General features: G+C 46.3%; 2 protein-coding genes across 4 annotated transcripts in view; both read left to right on the top strand.

The window, feature by feature from the left end:
* Window positions 1-20710, top strand: part of CLSTN2 (calsyntenin 2) — a 1635505-nt gene that overhangs the window by 1376591 nt on the left and 238204 nt on the right. The window lies entirely within an intron of this gene.
* Window positions 14889-20688, top strand: LOC115098736. The gene is made up of 3 exons (XM_029615598.1): window positions 14889-15108; window positions 15832-15976; window positions 19521-20688. Exons 1-3 carry the CDS (start codon window positions 14977-14979, stop codon window positions 20093-20095), a joined length of 852 nt encoding a protein of 283 aa, XP_029471458.1. The 5' UTR covers window positions 14889-14976; the 3' UTR covers window positions 20096-20688.

Below are 20710 nucleotides of genomic sequence, written 5' to 3' on the forward strand. Positions count from 1 at the left end.
GGGTTGAGGCAAGCAGTGAACAATCCAATCCAGAGTCCTGGCAAGGGGTCAAGTTAGGCAGTGAACAATCCAATCCAGAGTCCAGGCAAGGGGTCAAGTTAGGCAGTGAACAATCCAATCCAGAGTCCAGGCAAGGGGTCGCAGCAGGCAGTGAACGATCCAATCCAGAGTCCAGGCAAGGGGTCAAGTTAGGCAGTGAACGATCCAATCCAGAGTCCAGGCAAGGGGTCGCAGCAGGCAGTGAACAATCCAATCCAGAGTCCAGGCAAGGGGTCAAGTTAGGCAGTGAACAATCCAATCCAGAGTCCAGGCAAGGGGTTGAGGAAAGCAGTGAACAATCCAATCCAGAGTCCAGGCAAGGGGTCAGGTTAGACAGTGAACAATCCAATCCAGAGTCCAGGCAAGGAGTCGAGGCAGGCAGTGAACAATCCAATCCAGAGTCCAGACAAAGGGTTGAGGCAAGCAGTGAACAATCCACTCCAGAGTCCTGGCAAGGGGTCAAGTTAGGCAGTGAACAATCCAATCCAGAGTCCAGGCAAGGGGTCGAGACAGGCAGCGAACAATCCAATCCAGAGTCCAGGCAAGGAGTCGAGGCAGGCAGCGAACAATCCAATCTGGAGTCCAGGCAAGGGTCTCGAGCACAGGGGAGCCCAAAGTCAGAACTTATACATGGAGGAACTCATGAGACAAACCAAGAGGCAGGGGAACACAGGAATCAGAGCAAACAGCATGATACAAAATGATAACAAGACTACACAAGACAAAAAAGGACAGGACAGGGACAGAACAGAACAAGGAACACAGAGGTCTTAATACAGTGGTTCAGAAGGCTCAGAGGCCACTAAGCATAAGGCCCAGAGGCCAGACAAGGAGATACTAGAAGGCTTGGAGGCCGCAGGCTAGGCAAGGCAGAGCTGAAATACTGGATTGTTTGTCACTCTTGAGAACTGGAATGGTCACCCCTGACAAAATCAATCTGTCTGTAAAAGCTAAAGCAGGTAATATAGCAAGCATAATAGCAGTCTGGCTTAGAAACTGGTTTGCTGGGACCCACTCATGGCACACTGCCATGTGAAAGATCTGTGTTTAATTCCCACATGAGGCTTCCATTCCCTGAGCTAGCTGAGAGTTTTGCAATAGTAGCATTCACAGTCCTGTGGGAGAAGAGAGTTGGTATCCCAGTCATCGTGAAGCAGCAAGACCTAATGGACAGATTTAGATTCCATGATTTTTGTATTCTGGAAAGAGCCCTAGTGCTTGGTCCTTAGCTGAGGACTGGGGCTGTGAAGACTGGGCTGCGTGATTTGGGAGGGGTATATAGAAACAGAAAAAAACAAATTAGTCTGCTGATTTTTAATGTAAACTACATTCGGTCAATGGCAAAAACAATAAAGAGAATTTTATAAAGGTACTATAAATAGCAGTAAATATTTGATAAAGGAGACCTTACATTTAATCAATATTCCATTTGTCAGAACAGTTGTTTGGGTCACTGCTAGAAAAGGAGAAGTACTTAGCTGAAGGCAACAAGAAATATTAACAGTCAAATTGCCTCATACAGAGTTAGACAAGGCAAACATACTTTTTGTACATACAGAAGTCAATTCACAGGAAAATGGATCCATGAAACTACAAAGACAAAAACATCTCTAATACCAGGTCTATCAACATATGGTAGAAGTGACAATCCCATATCACTTAACTAGTTTAAGCAAATGGATTACAAAAATAACCATATTAATTGGATTAAAGTGAGACCTTCAGACCTCTGCCAAGGATTACACTCATTTTTTTTGTGTCTAATATCTCAGTTATGGCATTAAGGTCTTGTAATCAAACCGAAGATGATTTTTGAAGTCTTTTTGTATGTGCAAATAAAATAACTTTTTGAAAGTGTTATATCTTATTTCAGTCTCCACAAGCTTTAAAACCTGCTAGGAAAAATGTATCTGAAGAAAGGTGAAGTTTTATCCTCAGTGCAATGATGTTATTTATTTATTTACAGAAACTTGAGGGTAGATTTTAGAAGGCCTGTGTGCGTAAATCCCGGGTTTATGTGCTTGGCCGGCCTTGCGCGCGCCGGACAATTTTTCAAAGGGGCCTGGCCACACCGGCAAATCCCGGTGTGCACATAAGTGCTGAGCCTCTTCGAAGGGGTGGGCAGGGATAGCGCCATTGATCGCTGTCCTGAAGATCCGGCTGCCGGCGCGCACAACTTACTTCAGATCGGAAGCTGAAGTAAGATATGAAACAAAAAAAAGGAAATATTAAGGTAGGGTTTAGGGGTAGAGAGGGGAAGAGGGAGGTAGGGGGGTAGGGAAGTTCCCTCCCAGTCCACTCCTTAATTGGAGAGGACTGGGAAGGAACTGGGGAAGGCCAGAATGTGTTGCTGTGCGGAAATTGCGAAATTCCCCCCTTGCGCATGCCGCCCACACATACGTGCACAGATTATAAAATCCGGAGCACATATGCACACGTCTACGGATTTTAGAACATGCATGCACTGGTGTGCCCATGTTATAAAATCGGCGCGTCCATGTGTGCGTGTTGGGAAGCGTGCACGTGTTTGAAAATCTACCCCATAATATTCCACACTCTTACCAAAAATTTGTTTGAGGCAGATTACATCAAAATCAAAGCAGACATAATGTAAAACATTTTAAAATATGAAACATACCCATGCACATCAAAATCAAGAGCAACACAATATATAAAATATATAAAATTAAAACATTCCAATATAATATATCATCTAAAAGCTTGGATGATGTGTTTACTGTTTAGATGCGTTAGATGCAAACTAATGTTGAAGACACTGGCGAAGCATTTTGAAATTTTCATTTCTGCATCAGGGGTATAGTTGGCTGTTTAAATTATTCAAGATTCAATACTCATATTATGTAACATTATCCAAGTCTTTCAATAAGGAAATGTTCCTATATTTTATTAAATATCCTCCATGTTTCTAAATGCCATCACTATTATTTAATGTGACAGCTTTTGGATCCTGCGAAGAAAGTGTCTGGGCACTAACATCTTCTGCAGACGCTTTCTTTGCTAGATCCAAAAGCTGTCACATTAAATAATAGCTTTGCTGGCACAGCACCCCCATGCATTATGGCTCAGGATATCACAATAGAGGTGATCATAGACAAACAGGATAAATGAGCAGAAGGATGGTCTTGGTCAAGATATAAGACATTTTCTTTCAGAAAATGGGTATCTGATAAAATTTGTCAAAATTCCTTACACCAAACCTCTAACAGATAAATCAAAGGTCTCAGCAATACCAGAATCAATGCAATGTCTTTTGCAAATCCAAGCAATTATAACAGTCACCCAAGAGGCCATGTTTTTAGGGACATATGTTTTCATTTGTTTGCTTTTATTTTGATACTGTAAACCACCAACATGGAATCCCAATATGGGCACTATTTTAGAATCTGTAACAAATAAATACATAAAATAAATCTCTAAACAATCAGGAAGGGTCTGCTCAGTTTTATACTTAGGGATGGTAATTTTTTTAAATTTGTATATAGATTTCAGACATTTTTAATGAAAGCATTAAATCCCAGAAGAAGTATTTGAAAAATAAAAATTGCACTCTAACAAAAATCAAGTAATATTACAATACTTTGATAATCCTAAACATTAGACTACCGAGTGTCAGAGATTTGCCAGGGAGAAAAATTAGGAAATAAAAGTGGACAAGTGCAAAGTGATGCACTTAGGGAAGATTAACCTAAATTATAGCTACATAATGTAAGGTTTCACATTAGGAGGCACTATTCAGGAAAAGATTCTAGGCTCATCATTGAAAATAAATGAAATCATCTGTTAAGTGTGCAGCAGCAGGCGCAGCCAAAAAAGCAAAAGGAATGCTAGGAATTATTAAGAAAGGAATGGAGAATAAAATAGAGAATATCATAATGCGTCTGTATGACTCCATGATGCAACATCATCTTGAGTACTGTGTGCAGTACTACCACATCTCAGAAAGAGATGCAGCAGAATTAGAAGGGCGACCAAAATGATAAAGGGGATGAAATGATTTCCCTATGAGGAAAGACTAAAGAGGTTGTGATTCTTCGTCAAATAGATGGCTGAGGGGACATACGGCATTATAGAAGTTTATAAAATAATGAGTGGAATGAAACAAATAAATAATTGGTCATTTACTCTTTCAAAAAGTACAAAGACCAGGGGACACAGAATGAAGTTACTAGGTGATACATTTAAAACTAATAAGAGAAAATATTTTTTACTCAACACATAATTAAGCTCTGGAATTTATTGCCAGAGGTTGTGAAGAAAGTTTTAATTATAGCTGCATTTAAAAAAGGTTTGGACAAGTTCCTGGAGGAAAAGTCCACAAACCATTATCAACATGTAGTTGCAGTTATCCACTGGAGAAGGATCCTGCCAGACACTTGTGACCTGAATTGGCCACTGTTGGAAACAGGAAACTGGGCTTGATGGACATTTGCTCTGATCTAGTATGGCAAATCTTATGTTCTTAAGTATGTTCAAGAAATATATGGTTGAGCTTGGCAGAAGGTGGCTTTAATAAACTATGTGGTCTCAACAACTTCCTCGGCAGTGCCACACTGTAGAGCTTGAATTGACACACTGACCACCACTATTTTAGTAGTAAAGAAAAATAGACAATTGTGGGCTCAAAAAAAATCTAACCTCCTGAAACTGAAAAATACATTTACAAGGAAAACACTAAATAAAGATGGTCTCCAGCTGCTATAACTTAGACCTCATTAACAAAAACTGTTTTCTGTTTTGTTTTATTTTGGGTTTTTTTGCATCACTTGGAATACATCTGGAAACATTTGCATCTTTAAACTCATAAACAAAATATCTGTATGCCTAAAGAAATATTTTCATAGGCGTTCTGTGTCTGTCTCAAGCACTAACTGAGCCAGTAATGTTCCTGGGACCGGTGAATCAGAACCCAACTATTCCAATAAAGCAGATATATTGACTAACAAAGGACAGCTGAGAATATTGGTCCCCAGCTGTATACTTTTTACCCTAGGGAAAGTAGTAAACTTTAGAAATAGGCAGGAATCACATAGTAAACACTTTGAAAACTTCTTATAATAGATACAACCTCATTCACTCACACAAACAAAACATCTCTGTTTCACTCACACATATACAAAGCCTCTTCTCGCACTGTGACACACACACACACACACACACACACACACAGGCATACACAAACTCATTCATTTTAAGCCATAGACATGCACCCAGGTACAGTAACTTTCAAACTGGTGTATGGGCGTACACACGCATATATCGGCTCATACTCAGGAACATGGCTATTTTATAACTTATGGGGCGTATTTTCAAAGGGTTATGTACGTATATTATGCACGTAACCCCGAAAACCCGCTCCTGCACGTCCAGAGCCCTGGGACGCGCATATGTCCTGGGGCTTGAAAAAAGGGGCAGGGTATGGGCGGTCCGGGGTGTGACGGGGCATGGCCAGAGGCCTCTGAAGGCCTGCTAGGCCGGGGGATTGCGCGCCGGCACTTGGCCGGCGCGCGCCACCTACGCCTGCCCAGAGGCAGGCGTAACTTAAATAATAAAGGTAGGGGGGGATTTAGGTAGGGCTGGGGGGGGGGTTAGATAGGGGAAGGGAGGGAAGGTGCGGGGGTGAAAGGAAAGTTCCCTCCGAGGCCTCTCCGATTTCGGCCTCAGAGAGAACGGGGAAAGCCTTCGGGGCTCCCCTAGGGCCCTTATGCGCGCCAACCCCGGATTTTATAACATGCATGTGGCTGCGCGCGCATGTTATAAAATCAGGCGTAGATTTGTGCGCGCCGGGTTGTGCGCACAAATCTATGCCCACGCGCATGTTAGAAAATCTGGCCCTACGTGTGTACATGTGCACGTGAATAAAATAGCCTAGCCATGCACACAGGTTAACCAGATTTTCAGTGGGCACATGCATGGATGTGTAAATCCCGCTTCTGCCATGTAAGTCGGGGTAATTTTAGAGGGGCGGACACCACCATTCTCAGTTTTACCAGTTCATCCAGTTAAGAGAAAGTTTCTCCAGACTCTCCTAGTTTAATAGCCTTCAATCCACCCAGATAGCTCCAACCCTTAAAACCCCACAGATCAGCTTAGTTTTCTTTAATTTCTAGCTTACACGTCATCCATATCAGAATTAAAGTTACGCAGCAGGGGACCCCAGCATGTGCCAGGGGTGCGTAAGTTCACATACACCTCTGATTCACACCCTGAAATGCACATGCCTTGCCCAGATCACACCCATACCTTGTCCCTTTTTGAAACCTTTGGAGATATGCGCTCTATGGGAGATATGTGTGTATCCGGGTGGCTTTTAAAATCCCTTCGGCGCACGTGAGCACAAATCCCCAGGACGCACGTATGTCCAAGGCGTGAAAAGAGGGGCAGGGCATAGGCGGTCCGGGGGTGGGGCAGGGGCTGACCAGAGGCCGCGGTACGGCCGCTGGGCTGGGGGATCATGCGCCGGTAAGTTACCCCTCCCTCTAACAGGCATAACTTCCATAACAAAGGTAAGGAGGAAGGAGTTTTTTGGGGCTGGGGGATGGAACAGGTAGGGGAAGGGAGGGGAACATGGTGGGGGGGGAGGAAGGGGGAAAGGCAGCTGGTCTCCCTGAGGGTTTGGCATGCGCAAGATGCACTACTGTGCATCCCCTTGCGCGCGCCGACCCCTGATTTTATAACATGCGCATGTTATAAAATCGGGCGTACATTTGTGCACACCGGGTAGCGTGCACAAATGTAGGCCGCGTGCGTAACTTTTAAAATCTGCCCCATTATCTTAGTCTCTCTCTCTTTCTCATGTACATGCAGACATACACACAGTTTTTAAAAATTCACTACTACCTATAAAATTATCTCTCCCACAGATAACACAATATACTCTTTTAGTCCCACACATACATACACATAAATATCAAAATACAAAAAATAGCTTACCAAACCCTTGATTTTTTTAATAAGTCCAAAAAAGAAGAATGAAACATGTCAAGCACATAAAATGTAACAGCGATATAAAGCACAATAAAACATAGAGCAAATCTAAAAGAAGAAAATTTGATACTATACACCATGTACAAACCCAAGCAAGTGCAAAACAGGAAGAAGCTGAAAAACATTACACTGAGGGCTGGATTTTAAAAGCCCTGCGAGCGTAAATCCGGTTGGATTTACGTGCGCAGGGCACTCGCGCGCCGGTGCGCCTATTTTGCATAGGCCACCGGCACGTGCAGAGCCCCGGGATGCACGTAAGTCCCGGGGATTCGTAAAAGGGGCGGGGGAGGGGGGTGTCCGGGGGCATGTCCGGCGGTCAGGGGGTGGTTTGGGGCAGGACAGGGGGCGTGGTGCCGGCCCGGGGGCGTGGTCGAGGCCTCTGGACCAGCCCCCGGGTCGGGTGATGGCCAGCCAGCAGCCTGCTGGCGCGCGCAGATTTACACTTGCTTTCGGCAGGCGTAAATCTGGCAACAAAGTAGGGGGGGGGGTTAGATAGGGCCGGGGGGGTAGGTTAGGTAGGGGAAGGGAGGGGAAGGTGCGGGGGGGGGGGGTGGAAAGAAAGTTCCCTCCAAGGCCGCTCCGATTTCGGAGCGGCCTTGGAGGGAACAGGCAGGGCGCACCGGTGCGCGAACAAAAGTACGCGCTCGCGAAAATTTATAAAATCTACCCCAAAGGAAACAAAATCAGAAAGAGATTCCAGTACAAGCAAGATAATCAACAGCAACACATTTTTGTCAGTTTCCTGTTCACAGCAGCACAGATGTGGCCTAATGAATGTTGCTTGCGAATTTTGTAAGTCTTTACTTTTTCAACCAGAAAGACCTATAAATGGAAAGTTCATGAACCACTATCACAAGGGGAAAGTTGGGTTTCCTCAAATAAGGCAATTTCCATATTACCTATAGGAAAGCAATCAATTCTAATTATCCCAACTTGAAAAAAATCTGATCATGTGACAGTGTTCTCTCTTTTGTACCCATGGGAGAGCATATTTCCAATGCAATAAATACAAATTATTTCACATAGGAGCAGGCCATCTGTGTTTGCAAATGGAGTATGTTACTCCTCCAGCATATCTCTAACTATAAATCTACTCGTGTACTATACCATGAAATATTTAAACTGTTAAATAATGTTGTTTTTTACTGGGATTTTTCTAGAGTTAGTATTATGACAACTATATTTCCACTGACCACCTTAACGAGTGGACTAAATAGTGATAGTCAGCAGGATAGTAACTGCCCAGGCTGTAATCTGCTTTATTATTAGAATGTACAATAGAAATGTTTGCAATATTATTAACTCTTAGATTAAACCTGGCATTTCAAGGTTCTAAATAATAATGGGGCCGATGCAATATAAAGCACGGAAAGCGGGCGCTGAAAAGTCAGCGCCCGCTTTCCTAACGCGCTCATGCAATACCCAAATTAGGGGGTCGCACTAGGAAGGAGGCGCTAGGGTCGCTTGCGCGACCTTAGCGCCTCGTTGCTAATGCAACCCCGCCGTGGCTGCCAGTTATGAAGACCGACGCTGGTAAACTCGGTGTCAGTCTTCATAACTCGGCGGTCTGCAGAGTTGGTTTTTTTTTTTTTTTACCTTAAGAAAAGAAGTACTGAAAAGCAGTTGCTACGCGCGTATCTACTGAAATCCAGCGTACTTTTGTTGGCGCCTGGAGCGCCAACAAAAGTACGCCTATTTGCGGTTTTTGAAAATCTACCCCTATGGGGCGGATTTTCAGAGCCCTGCTCGCCTAAATCCGCCCAAAACCGGGCGGATTTAGGCGAGCAGGGCCCTGCGTGCCGGTGAGCCTATTTTACATAGGTCTACCGGCGCGCGCAGAGCCCCGGGACTCACGTAAGTCCCGGGGTTCTCCGAGGGGGACGTGTCGGGGGCGGGCCCGGCGTTTCGGGGGCATGTCGGCAGCGTTTTGGGGGCGGGTATGGGGCGTGGCTACGGCCCAGGGCGGTCCGGGGGCGTGGCCGCGCCCTCCGTACCCGCCCCCAGGTTGCGGCCCGGCGTGCAGGAGGCCCGCTGGCGCGCGGGGATTTACTTCTCCCTCCGGGAGGCGTAAATCCCCGGAGAAAGGTAAGGGGGGGGGTGTAGACAGGGCCGGGCGGGTGGGTTAGATAGAGGAAGGGAGGGGAAGGTGAGGGGAGGGCGTTAGAGGATTCCCTCCAAGGCCGCTCCGATTTCGGAGCGGCCTTGGAGGGAACGGGGGTAGGCAGCGCAGCTCGGCGCGCGCCGGCTATACAGAATTCATAGCCTTGCGCGCGCCGATCCAGGATTTTAGTGGATACGCGCGGCTCCGCACGTATCTACTAAAATCCCGCGTACTTTTGTTGGCGCCTGGAGCGCCAACAAAAGTACGCCAACGCACCTTGTTTGAAAATCTACCCCTATTTGGCTAAAATCTGTTAATTGAAGGATACCTTATTTTTAAGTGAGCCATCAGGACAACTCGTACAGCACTCTGTCATACTGCCAGTATATTGCAGGCCTGGTACCCTGCACCTTTGCTTACACATATGTTAGCCACATCATTCATTGTTTGTATCAGCATGTTTGGGTCAATAACTTTTTTAATCATAATGTTTTAACCATTTCGACTTTTTACATTTTCTATGCAAAACTATTAAAAAAATTATATTTTAAACATTACAAAAATGTATTGGAGCAACAAAACTAATCCATAATGGCAGTACTAGAGAAACAATACAAAAAAAATAGATGTCTTCTTAGTGCTTTAGAAAGTAATTTAACATCATTGGCCTGTTTCAGGTCAGCAGACGGAGGAGAACATATGGATTACTAAATATCATTGTCAAGTACTATATTCATAGTTTACTAGATGATACAAACCAATGTACATATCACCAGTTTTTAACCTACTTTCTGAAATACAAAAGACATGATATTGCTATGTCTGTCTATATTTCTGAGTGTCTGCAATAGCTTTTTTCAAACTTATCATCACCACATTTGCAGGATTTTTCAGGGGGTGCAAGAGGATTCTGACAGGGATATTTTGGAGGAATCCACACATGTGTGCACACACACACACTTCTTGGAAAAGAGGCTGAATTAGTCCTGCATACAACTTCCTGTTGTTGTGTATATGACGAGAGCTTTGCCCGTCACTAATATATACCCCTCGTAATTTTCCATCTTTAGACATTGAGAGTAGGTTCTGTATTTTTTAATCCTCCCCTTACCAAAACCCCACATTTTTGGGGGATAGACTTCTTGGGGTATATAACAGAGATGTGAATCGGAACCGGTATCAGTTCGGATTCCAGTTCCGATTCACATCGTGAAATTTTTATCTTGCAGTCCGATTGGGTTTTTTTTATCGGCTGCTCTCGAGTCGATAACCAAAAAATATAGCCGACTCTTTAAAATGAGTTTGTTAGTATCCCCCCACCCTCTGGACCCCCACCCCCAAAATTTTTAAATACCTGGTGGTCCAGCGGGTAGGTCCACATGGTAGGAGCAATGGACGGCCGGCACCATCTTTAAAAATGGCACGGGCCATCCAGTGCACCTACCATGTGACAGGGGCCAACCAATGGCACCGATAGTCCGTCACATGGTAAGAGCAAAGGGCCATCGGTGCCATTTTGATTAGTGGCAGCTGACAGCTCGAGCATGGGAGAATGCTCCTGGGACCCCCGCTGGAACACCAGGTATTTAAAAAAAATTTGGGGGGGGTCCAGAGGGTGGGGGGATACTAACAAACTCATTTTAAAGGGTCAGGTTGTGTTTTTAGGTTGTGTCTTTTCTTCCCACCTCCCCACCCCCATAACGATAAGAAAACCCACTAAATTAATCATGGGGTTTCCTATCGCTATCGGGGACCCCCCGATATCTGACGATATTGAAAATATCGGATGATATTTTCAATCGTCAGGTAAACGATTCACATCCCTAGTATATAATCCCTTGGAGCATGTTCATTTTTTTCTGGAAGGTTAGGCATGACTGTAGGAGCCAGAGGGAAGGTTAGCTGGAGAGATTACCCCTTGATCTCAAAGCACAAGAGATAGGAGTAGGAGATATAGCTTGGTCATAGTCTCACTCTCTGAGGTCTTCGATCCAAAGCAGCAGAAGGATTTATGCTGCGGATTGCAGTGGATAATTTGAAACTGTGACCTGTCTGGAAGGATGGGCTCCTCCCTGGTATCCAGAAAGACTAGGTCATTTTTCTTTTTTTTTTTTTTTGCCCAAGTGACCAGGAAAGCAAGAGATAAGAGAAGTGTGAGCTTTGGACTTTTTGCCCAGGCAGCAAATTACGCTGGGGTAAAGCTGAAAGAGTTATGGAGACCTTGAGAAGTTTTGGATTACAGTTTTTTTACTCACATTTTGGAATTTTTGTATTTATCTATCTTTTTCCTAGCTATGTGCTAGGACTCCTTTCCAGCTATTCAAATCTCCAAGCAAGATGTTTTTGTTTTCCCTGTGGATAATGGTGCAGGGAGCCTAGAAGGGAAGTAACAACTAGTATGGATAAACTTTCCATCCTCTTGATTGCTGTAATTTTCTTGATGCTTTTTCTGATTTTTGGAATACTGGCATTGGGTTATTTTATTTGTTACAGTAAATCATTTATTTTGAACTCCAACTTGGGACTCGGTTTTTTCCCTTTTACCTAGTGCTGTGTCTGAATGGATGGACACTGGTTTGAATCCTGGGTTTTTCCTATTTTTCTGTTTCTTACTTTTTTGCTCCTATTCTGGACAGTTTGGCACCTTTTGGCGATGTGTGAGCTAGAGTGTGAACTTGAAATAGTAATAGTGATTGACTGTGCTAGGGGCCCTGGAGATTAGTTTCAGACCCATTGCCCTGGAGATCGGATCCGGACCTATGACACCCCTGGATGGTGTTCACAGTATAAGACAGGGGCCAGCTACATCCAGATCATATTTTTATTTTAGCATGTAAAACAAGTTTTTTTTGTGAAATATTTTGACAATTAAAGCAAACAGAATTATTAAGATTTTCTTATTTCTGTTCTTCTCCTAAGAAAATACTCGTGTTCATGTTTTCTGGCCCAAAACATTTCAAGGAACGAATTGCTAAAAAATAATGAACTGAAACAAAAAATAAAAAACAAAATCTATTTTTCTAGTTGTTGGTACAAGTGTTTAGTGTATTTCAAGAAATACTGTATGTATTAAGAACATGCCATACTGGGTCAGACCAAGGGTCCATCAAGCCCAGCATCCTGTTTCCAACAGTGGCCGATTCAGGCCATAAGAACCTGGCAAGTACCCAAAAACTAAGTTTATTCCATGTTACTGTTGCTAGTGATAGCAGTGGCTATTTTCTTTTTTTTTTTTTTTAATTCTTTATTTATTCATTTTATTACATAAACAAAAAACACTTTTGCTTATAAGGAAATATTGCGTTTTCAATAGTAGACAGAAACAAAGTTATTTTGCCACCTTCATTATTAAGCAACACAAGAAAAAACCTCCAAGGAATAATTTTTTAGATACTATCTAAACACTGGTGACCATAATATTTATATAATTTCTAAACATTATTTAACATATTGAATCCCGCTCCCAGCAGAATATTAATTTATAGATCCAGAAATCTTTTAAAGAACAAATTTAAAGAAACATGCCATAATTAACAAACCGCTCATAACAACACATCCATTTTTATCACTTTACGTTAAGATGTTAATTTTCCTAGCCTCGATAAACTCCCTTAATTGCTCAGGAATAAAAAAAACATAACATTCATTTTCTTTCATGAGAAAGCATTTTCAAGGAAACTGAATTTTAACAGTATAACCCAATGCTACAGCCTCTTGTCTTAGGGTTGAAAACCCCCGACGCCTGGCCTGTGTGGCGGGAGCTAAATCAGGAAAAATTTTAACCACAGCCTCATGAAAGTTAAGCGGATATTTCCGAAAATATGCTCTCATAACAAGACAGATATCTTTAACAGTAATAAATGACACCAAAAGTGTTCCCCTATTTATAACTTCTAATGTAGAGTCCTCAAGGAACCCAGTTAAGTTCCCTGCAAAGGGAACGTTTGCAGGGTCTCCTATACGCGACGATGTAGGTAGAAAAAAACAGGAGTTTATAGATGGTGAATTTTCTTCAGTTATCTCCAGATTCGTTTGTAGAAATCTCTTCAAAGTTGTGTATGGGATTTCCCCCACAACTTTGGGAAAGTTGGTAAAACGTAGATTCAAATGTCTAGATTTGTTTTCTATAAATTCCATACGTCTGGAAATAGCTTGAGAATCTTTAATCGCTGTAATTTTATACTGGTGAAACTGTTTATTTTCTTCTTCCAGTTCACTTATTTTCCCTTTTAAACCGTCTAGTTGTGTTTGCACAGCAACAGTGTTATGAACGCTCTGTGTATTAGAAATCTCCATTTTTTCATTCATGGAGTTTATTGCCGAGGCCATTCCAACCATAAACTCCCAGAGGGAGTCTAAAGTCACCTGCGCAGTTCTCTCAGGAATGGCAATTAGATCTTTCTTTGTGCTATTGTCTGTGGACATACCTTCTCCCAGGGTTATGCTGGTTACGGTTAACCCCTCAGACCTTAGCTTCTCCACCGGACTCGATGTAAAAGGACCAGCTGTTGCCCCATCTGAAATCAGTGAGGTGAGATCTGGAGTTTGGCCGGCTTGAATTGCTGCCGCGCCACCGCTCCCCGTCTCCTCGACTGCGCTCTGCGTAGGTGGCTCCCTCTGCTCTGGGCTTAGAGACACCTCCCCCGTTGGCAAGGTTAGCTGTTCCACGCTCTCCTGCACATCAGTTTCCTCAGTTCTCTGTTGAGGTGTTGGACTCACAAAGCGGGTAATCTCTGTCTGAATAGTTAAGGAAGGGTTTGTTTCGGTCGGGTAAGTCCGAACTTTGCCCTTCCTCTTAGCAGGCATTTTTTCGTCCAAGAATAACAGCAAAGGCAGAGCACTCCCGCTTAGGTCTTAATACGAGCAGCCATCTTGGATCTAGCAGTGGCTATTTTCTAAGTCAACTTAATAGCTGGTAATGGACTTCTCCTCCAAGAACTTATCCAATCCTTTTTTAAACACAGCTATACTAACTGCACTAACCACATCCTCTGGCAACAAATTCCAGAGTTTAATTGTGCGTTGAATGAAAAAGAACTTTCTCCAATTAATTTTAAATGTGCCACATGCTAACTTCATGGAGTGCCCCATAGTCTTTCTATTATCCGAAAGAGTAAATAACCGATTCACATCTACCCGTTCTAGACCTCTCATGATTTTAAACACCTCTATCATATCCCCCCTCAGTCGTCTCTTCTCCAAGCTGAAAAGTCCTAACCTCTTTAGTCTTTCCTCATAGGGGAGCTGTTCCATTCCCCTTATCATTTTGGTAGCCATTCTCTGTACCTTCTCCATCGCATCTATATCTTTTTTGAGATGCGGTGACCAGAATTGTACACATGGAAGACCAGCCGGACCCCGTGTCCGGCCGGGCGGCGTAATGTGGGCGCAGGCTCACTTCAGAGGCGAGGCGCGTGTGGTTGGAGAGGGGGGGGGGGGGGGAAGGTGGAATAGACGGAGGTGAAAACAACGTGGGGACACAAGTAGGGCTGCAACGTGAAGTACGTGAAGGAGGGGGGGGGGGGGGGACTGAAGGCGAGTGTCATAGAGTCGTGGAATGCAGTGATTGGCTTTAGGTGCAAGGGGGGGGGCAGAAGGAGTAAGCGTGGAGAGCTGGGATAGGTGGGGAGAAAATTCAAACTGCTGGTTAAGCAGTTTAGTAACGCGGGCTTCAGTCGGTAGCTGGGGAGCGAGAGAGGGGCAGAAGGTTCGCGCGATCTTAACATACCTTTTGTTGCTGGTTTCTGTGTGATTGTTCGTTGGGGACTGTTCGGAGATCGCAGGCATTTTTTGCAGCTGTAAACTTCCAGTGCTCGTGTGCTGACTGCAGCATGGCTGGCAAGAGGCCCGATTGGGAGGAGGAGGAGCTCGATGGTGGTGTGGCTGCGTTCCTGGAGTCAGAGGAAGCCGCATGGGTGCCGGGGGAGGAGGCAGCAGGCGACGGTGTGCTGATCCCAGAATGGGTGAGCGACTTTGGCGTTGCAGAGCGGGGAGGAGCACGATCGTTAGCTCGGGGGGGCGGATAGAGGAGGTGTGGAGATTGAAAGGGAGGGACCGTTGCTGTTAATTGAGAGGTCTGCAGAGCTGGGTGTGGTGAGGGGGAGGGGCGGTAGAGCTGTGAGGCCCCGGGCTAAGGGGAAGTCTGGAAAGGCAGCTTCTAAGAGCTGTGAGCCCATTCTAGCTGCAGAAATGATTTCTGATGCTGCAGAGCGCTTTCCTGGCCCTGATGAAGGTTCATTTGGTGAGAGTGCTGTGTCTATGGGAGCTTTATACAAAACTAGGTTTCGTGGTCAGGGGGGTAAGGGAGCGATGGTAGGGCGGTTAAGTGGAGCGGAGGAGCGCAGGGCAAGGGGTGCCGGTAGCATGTTGGGGAGGGGCATGGCTGTGAGAGGGGAGAGGGTGAGTAATACGTTATTGGTTCCAGAACTGGCAAGAGGGATGTTGGGGGGGGGTAAGCAGGCACTGCATGGGGCAAAGAGGTAATCGTAGATTGACTGGGGGTTCTCGCCGGCGTTTGAATGGAGGGGGGAGAATCGGGAGGGGAAGAGATGACCTTGGTAGAGGGAGGTCTGTGGACAGGGGATGTGCGAGCAGTTTTGGGGAGTTTGGGGGGGTTGGAGGTGGAGAGAAATTGGGATATTGCGCCGGCTCCTGTTCCGTCTCCTGCTCCTGCTGTTTTTCCACAGGGGAATTTGGCAGAGGATGATGGTGAAATACCTGGCCCATCTCAATGGGAGGCTTGGCGCAATGACGCGCCAGTGACGGCAGGCAGGGGTCGGCGAGAGCAGTTATACATGGATGATGTGCTGCCTGTGGAGCCTGAACAGACTGGTGAGTTTATTATTTTCCCTAGACAGGACAGAGGTGGAGCTGCATGTGTGAGGGGGGCAGAAGAGAGGGAGGGGGGGGAAGCAGGATGGCAAGGACGCAGGTGGCAGCGAAGTGTTACCAAGTGTTAAGGAAGGGGGGGTGGATAGGAAACGGGGGTCTTCAAAGTCTGGGAAGTCTAAGAAAAAGAGAAAGAGGGGGCGCTCTAGTTCATCGGATTCGTCCTCGTCGTCGTCGTCCTCTTCGTCATCTTCTGATACCTCTTCGGATTCGGGAGCAGCGGTTCAGGGGGGAGCAGTCGGAGGGGCCACAGTACGTGGTGCCCCGGCTTTGGTGGCTTTTACGGAGTTATGGGAGGAGGTTCCGCGTTCCATTCGTAGACGAATTAGGCGTAGGCAGTTCATTGATATTTTTCAGCTGCTGGAGGGCAGGCGTGGTAAGCGTAAGGATAAGAAGAAGAGGAATAAGAGAGATCAATTTGTAGGGGCCCCGATTAAGGTGGCACGAAATATTCATAATTGGACAAGGGCTTTTCTGCGGCTAGCAAGTGTAGTGGGGAAGAAAGATCCGTCACAGTATGGGGCGTTGTTATCTTATGCAGATGCAATCCTAGCGGCCAGTAAGACTTACGAAGGTTGGTCCTGGCTTAATTATGATGAGCGATTCCGGGATCGTATGGAAGAAAATAAGTTTATCTCCTGGGGTACTCAGGATGTTGGACTCTGGCTAACGCAGATGGCTGCAAAACCGTCCTCAGGTAGTATGGGGCAGGGGTTAGTGGCTGGTACTGGGCCTGGGAGGTCCTTTCGGAGGGACGTGCCCGGCAGTAGTGTTGGAAAGGGGGGCGCGGGGCGCAGTGATGTGTGTTGGAGATTTAATCGCTCCACGTGTATTTTCCCGGACTGTAAGTTCCGGCACGCTTGTTCCGTGTGTGGAGCCGGTCACCCAGTGTCCAAGTGTTCAAAGCGTCAAGGGGACGGACCGGCCACAGCACAACCTGCAAAAGGTGCCAGTAGACCGGGTCTTTGAGCGAGCACATACACCTATCTGTTTAACCGCGATGTTGCCATGGTTACGGCTGTACCCGCGTATAAAGGTGGCGGAGTTGTTAGATCAGGGTTTTCGTTATGGTTTTAAAATACCGTTTCAAGGACAGGGGGAAGTTGGGGGTGGGGTCAATTGCCCGTCGGTTCGGCGTATGCTAGCGGTGGTAAGGGAAAAGTTGCTGGGGGAAATAGGACTGGGCCGTATTGCAGGTCCCTTTAATGTGATTCCGTTCCGTGATTTGGTCCTATCGCCTTTAGCTGTGATTCCAAAAAAGGATCCGGGCAAGTTTAGATTAATTCATAATTTGTCTTTCCCCGAAGGGAGGTCTGTGAATGATGGTATCCCGAGGGAATTATGCACGGTGCGATACGCATCTTTTGACTCCGCAGTGCGAATAGTTCGGCAGTGTGGCCCAGGGGCTTTAATGGCGAAAGCGGACATAGAAGCGGCATTTCGTTTGTTGCCGGTTCATCCTGATAGTTTTCACCTGTTAGGGTTCCGCTTTCAGCAGCAGTTTTACTTTGATAAGTGTATGCCTATGGGTTGTTCTATAGCATGCTCTTATTTTGAAGCCTTCAGTACATTTGTGCACTGGGTGGTACAGAAGAGGTCGGGATCGAGACTCGTGGTACATTATTTGGATGATTTTCTATTTGTGGGAAGGGCTGGTTCGGGTGATTGTCTCAGTTTGATGAATTGTTTTCAAGAGGTGGCCAATGATTTCGGGATTCCTCTTTCGGTCAGTAAAACAGAAGGACCTAGTACTTCATTGGTATTTTTGGGAATTGAGCTGGATTCGGTAGCTATGGTATCGCGGTTACCGGAGGATAAGGTTCAGCTGTTAAGGGACATGGTGCGTGGGGCTGTTGGTCGGCCTAAGTTGTCTTTACGAGAGTTACAGTCACTCGTTGGTAGTCTAAATTTCGCCTGTCGGGTGATTCCTATGGGCAGAGTGTTTTTGCGCAGGTTATCACATGCTATGTCCGGTTTAAGAAAACCGCATCATCGTGTGCGAAATTCTTGTTTTTTGCGGGAAGATCTGAGACTTTGGGATAGGTTTTTGGAGGATTTTAATGGGGAGGCGTTGTGGCAATCTAATCCGCGGTCAAATCATGATTTGGAGCTGTTCACCGACGCAGCGGGTTCGTTAGGTTTCGGGGCTTATTTTCGAGGGGCTTGGTGCGCAGCAGGTTGGCCGGAGGACTGGATTACGTCTGGAGTTACAAAAAATATAGCTTTCTTGGAATTATTTCCAATTGTAGTGGCAGTGTATATTTGGGGCGCTCAGTTGGCAGGAAAGAGAGTGGTATTTTGGAGCGATAATCAGGGGGTGGTTGAGGTCATAAATAAGAGATCGGCGCGTTGCATCAGAGTGTCAGAGTTATTGCGCGAGCTGATTTTGCGTTGTATGTCCTTAAATGTAACAGTATGGGCTCGACACGTGCCTGGAGTTTCTAACAGTGTGGCTGACTCTCTTTCTCGTTTCAAGTGGGACTTGTTTCGAGAACTCGCCCCAGAAGCGGAGTCGTGCGGAACCCCGGTGCCGTCTTTCCTTTGGAAATTTGGTTCCCAGAGTCCTGGAAAATGCTGCGAGATTCATTAGCGCCCTCCACGTGGACAGGTTATGTAGGGGGGGGCCCGACGAGTCTCAGCGTTTTTGTGTTCCTTGGGCTGGGTGGGGGGTCCGATCTCGGATATGGCATTGGTACGTTTCATTGAGCGTGCTCGGGCGAGTGGGTGTTCGCAGGCTGCAGTAGGCCGCCAGCTGGCGGGGTTTTCCTTTTTTATGAAGGCACATGGTTGGGGCTTTCCTTCGGGTCGTTTTATAGTTCGGCGTCTGTTGAGGGGTTGGTCGCGGACAACGCAGAGCAGAATTGATCAGCGTTTGCCCATTACACATGATATCTTGATGCTGTTATGGGAGGCATTGTCTGCAGTGTGCTTTTCCCCTTATGAGACACTATTGTTTCGAGTTGCTTTCGTATTCGCTTTTTTCGGGGCCTTTAGGATTAGCGAGTTGGTGGCTCGCTCAGCCTCCAGTACTGATTACCCAGGGATTTTGGCGCGGAATGTGGTAGTCACGAACAGAGCAGTATTGATAGTAATTCCGCGATCTAAGACGGATCAGAGGGGTCGTGGAGCCTCCGTGTTGTTATCCAGGGTTCCAGGTTTGACGTCCTGCCCGGTTAGAAATGCAGCTGGGTATTGTAGGGTGCGGCCGGAGGTAGCAATGCAATTTCTAGTGCACGAGAACCGGAGGCCATTAACCAAGTATCAATTCGAGACGGTACTGCGCGCAGCATTGTATGCTGTCGGTTTGGAGGGGCGCAGGTTTGGAACACATTCGTTCCGCATTGGGGCCGCTACATCGGCGGCAACGGCGGGTGTGCCTGGAGGGGTCATACAGAGGATAGGCCGGTGGCGTTCCGGGGCCTATAAGAGTTATGTTCGCCCAGATTCTGGGCATGATTGATCTTTGCTAACTCTAGTTTCTTTGCAGGTGCTGCGTCTGAGCCCATGACAGTTTGGATCATTGGTCATTCGTTTACTTACTGGGGTCACAGACACGCCTGCGGCCGTCCTTACGGCCCTCACTTGGACTTACAACGAAGGGGGGTTCGGGTTATCTGGCTTGGCCGGAGGGGTATGCTGTGGGACGAACTTGTTCCTTATGTTAGGAAGGAGCGAGAGCGTCGGGCAGCTCCTCGGGTCTTGGTAGTTCATTTGGGGGGTAACGACTGGGGTAAGATGTCGGGCAAGCACTTCATTAGCAATGTCCGTAAGGACTTAATGACTATATCTATTTTGCTGCCGACGACGATCTTATGCTGGTCTGATATTGTGGTGAGGCCTGCTGAATTGGATAACATCAGATGGAAACGGTGTAGGTCCAAGGCAAACCAACAAATCGGGACTTGGTTGGAGCGCTTGGGTGGTCGGCATATTAAGTATGCCTGGTCATGGGGTAAGGTAACAGGTTTGTTCCGAGATGATGGGGTTCACCTGTCTTTTCTAGGATTAGACTTGTTCCTGAACTCCATTCAGGAGGTCTTAGAGGAGTTATTTCCTCTGTAAAGCGAGGCCGCATCTTTGGGGGTCACAGGGCATTATATGCCTGTGCCTGTGGCGGTTGGTCCGAGCCATAACTGTTCAATTTTGTTGTTCAAGTTATTTGGATTTTGGTAAAGCCGACGGTGGTTGACAACTGAGGGCTGTTGTCAGGGTGTGGCTCCTTGCCGGATGAGGCGGGGGCCGCTTGGCCAGACTCCTTGCAAGTTGGAGGCGGGAGTACACCTGGGTTGGCTCCTTGCAAGAGAGTGTGGCGGGAGTCGGAACCTGGCGTGTTGGGGCCAAAGAGTGTAACAGAGAGGCTGGTTAGGCTATCCTGCCGGAAGGTGGCGGATAGTCTGGTGGGGGCTGGGCAATACCAAAGTCCTAGTTGTTGGTGTTAATGTGTGGATATAAGCTCGGACCACTGAATGATTAAAGCTGCGGCCTTGTTTTACCCACAATGAAATGTGTCTGTGATTATTGGATTGTAAGGGGGTGGTTGCGAGCGAGTGAGGTCCTGCATGCCCACATTATGGAAGACCAGCCGGACCCCGTGTCCGGCCGGGCGGCGTAATGTGGGCGCAGGCTCACTTCAGAGGCGAGGCGCGTGTGGTTGGAGAGGGGGGGGGGGGAAGGTGG

This window comes from Rhinatrema bivittatum, chromosome 9 (genome assembly GCF_901001135.1).
Source record: "Rhinatrema bivittatum chromosome 9, aRhiBiv1.1, whole genome shotgun sequence".
Classification (NCBI taxonomy): domain Eukaryota; kingdom Metazoa; phylum Chordata; class Amphibia; order Gymnophiona; family Rhinatrematidae; genus Rhinatrema; species Rhinatrema bivittatum.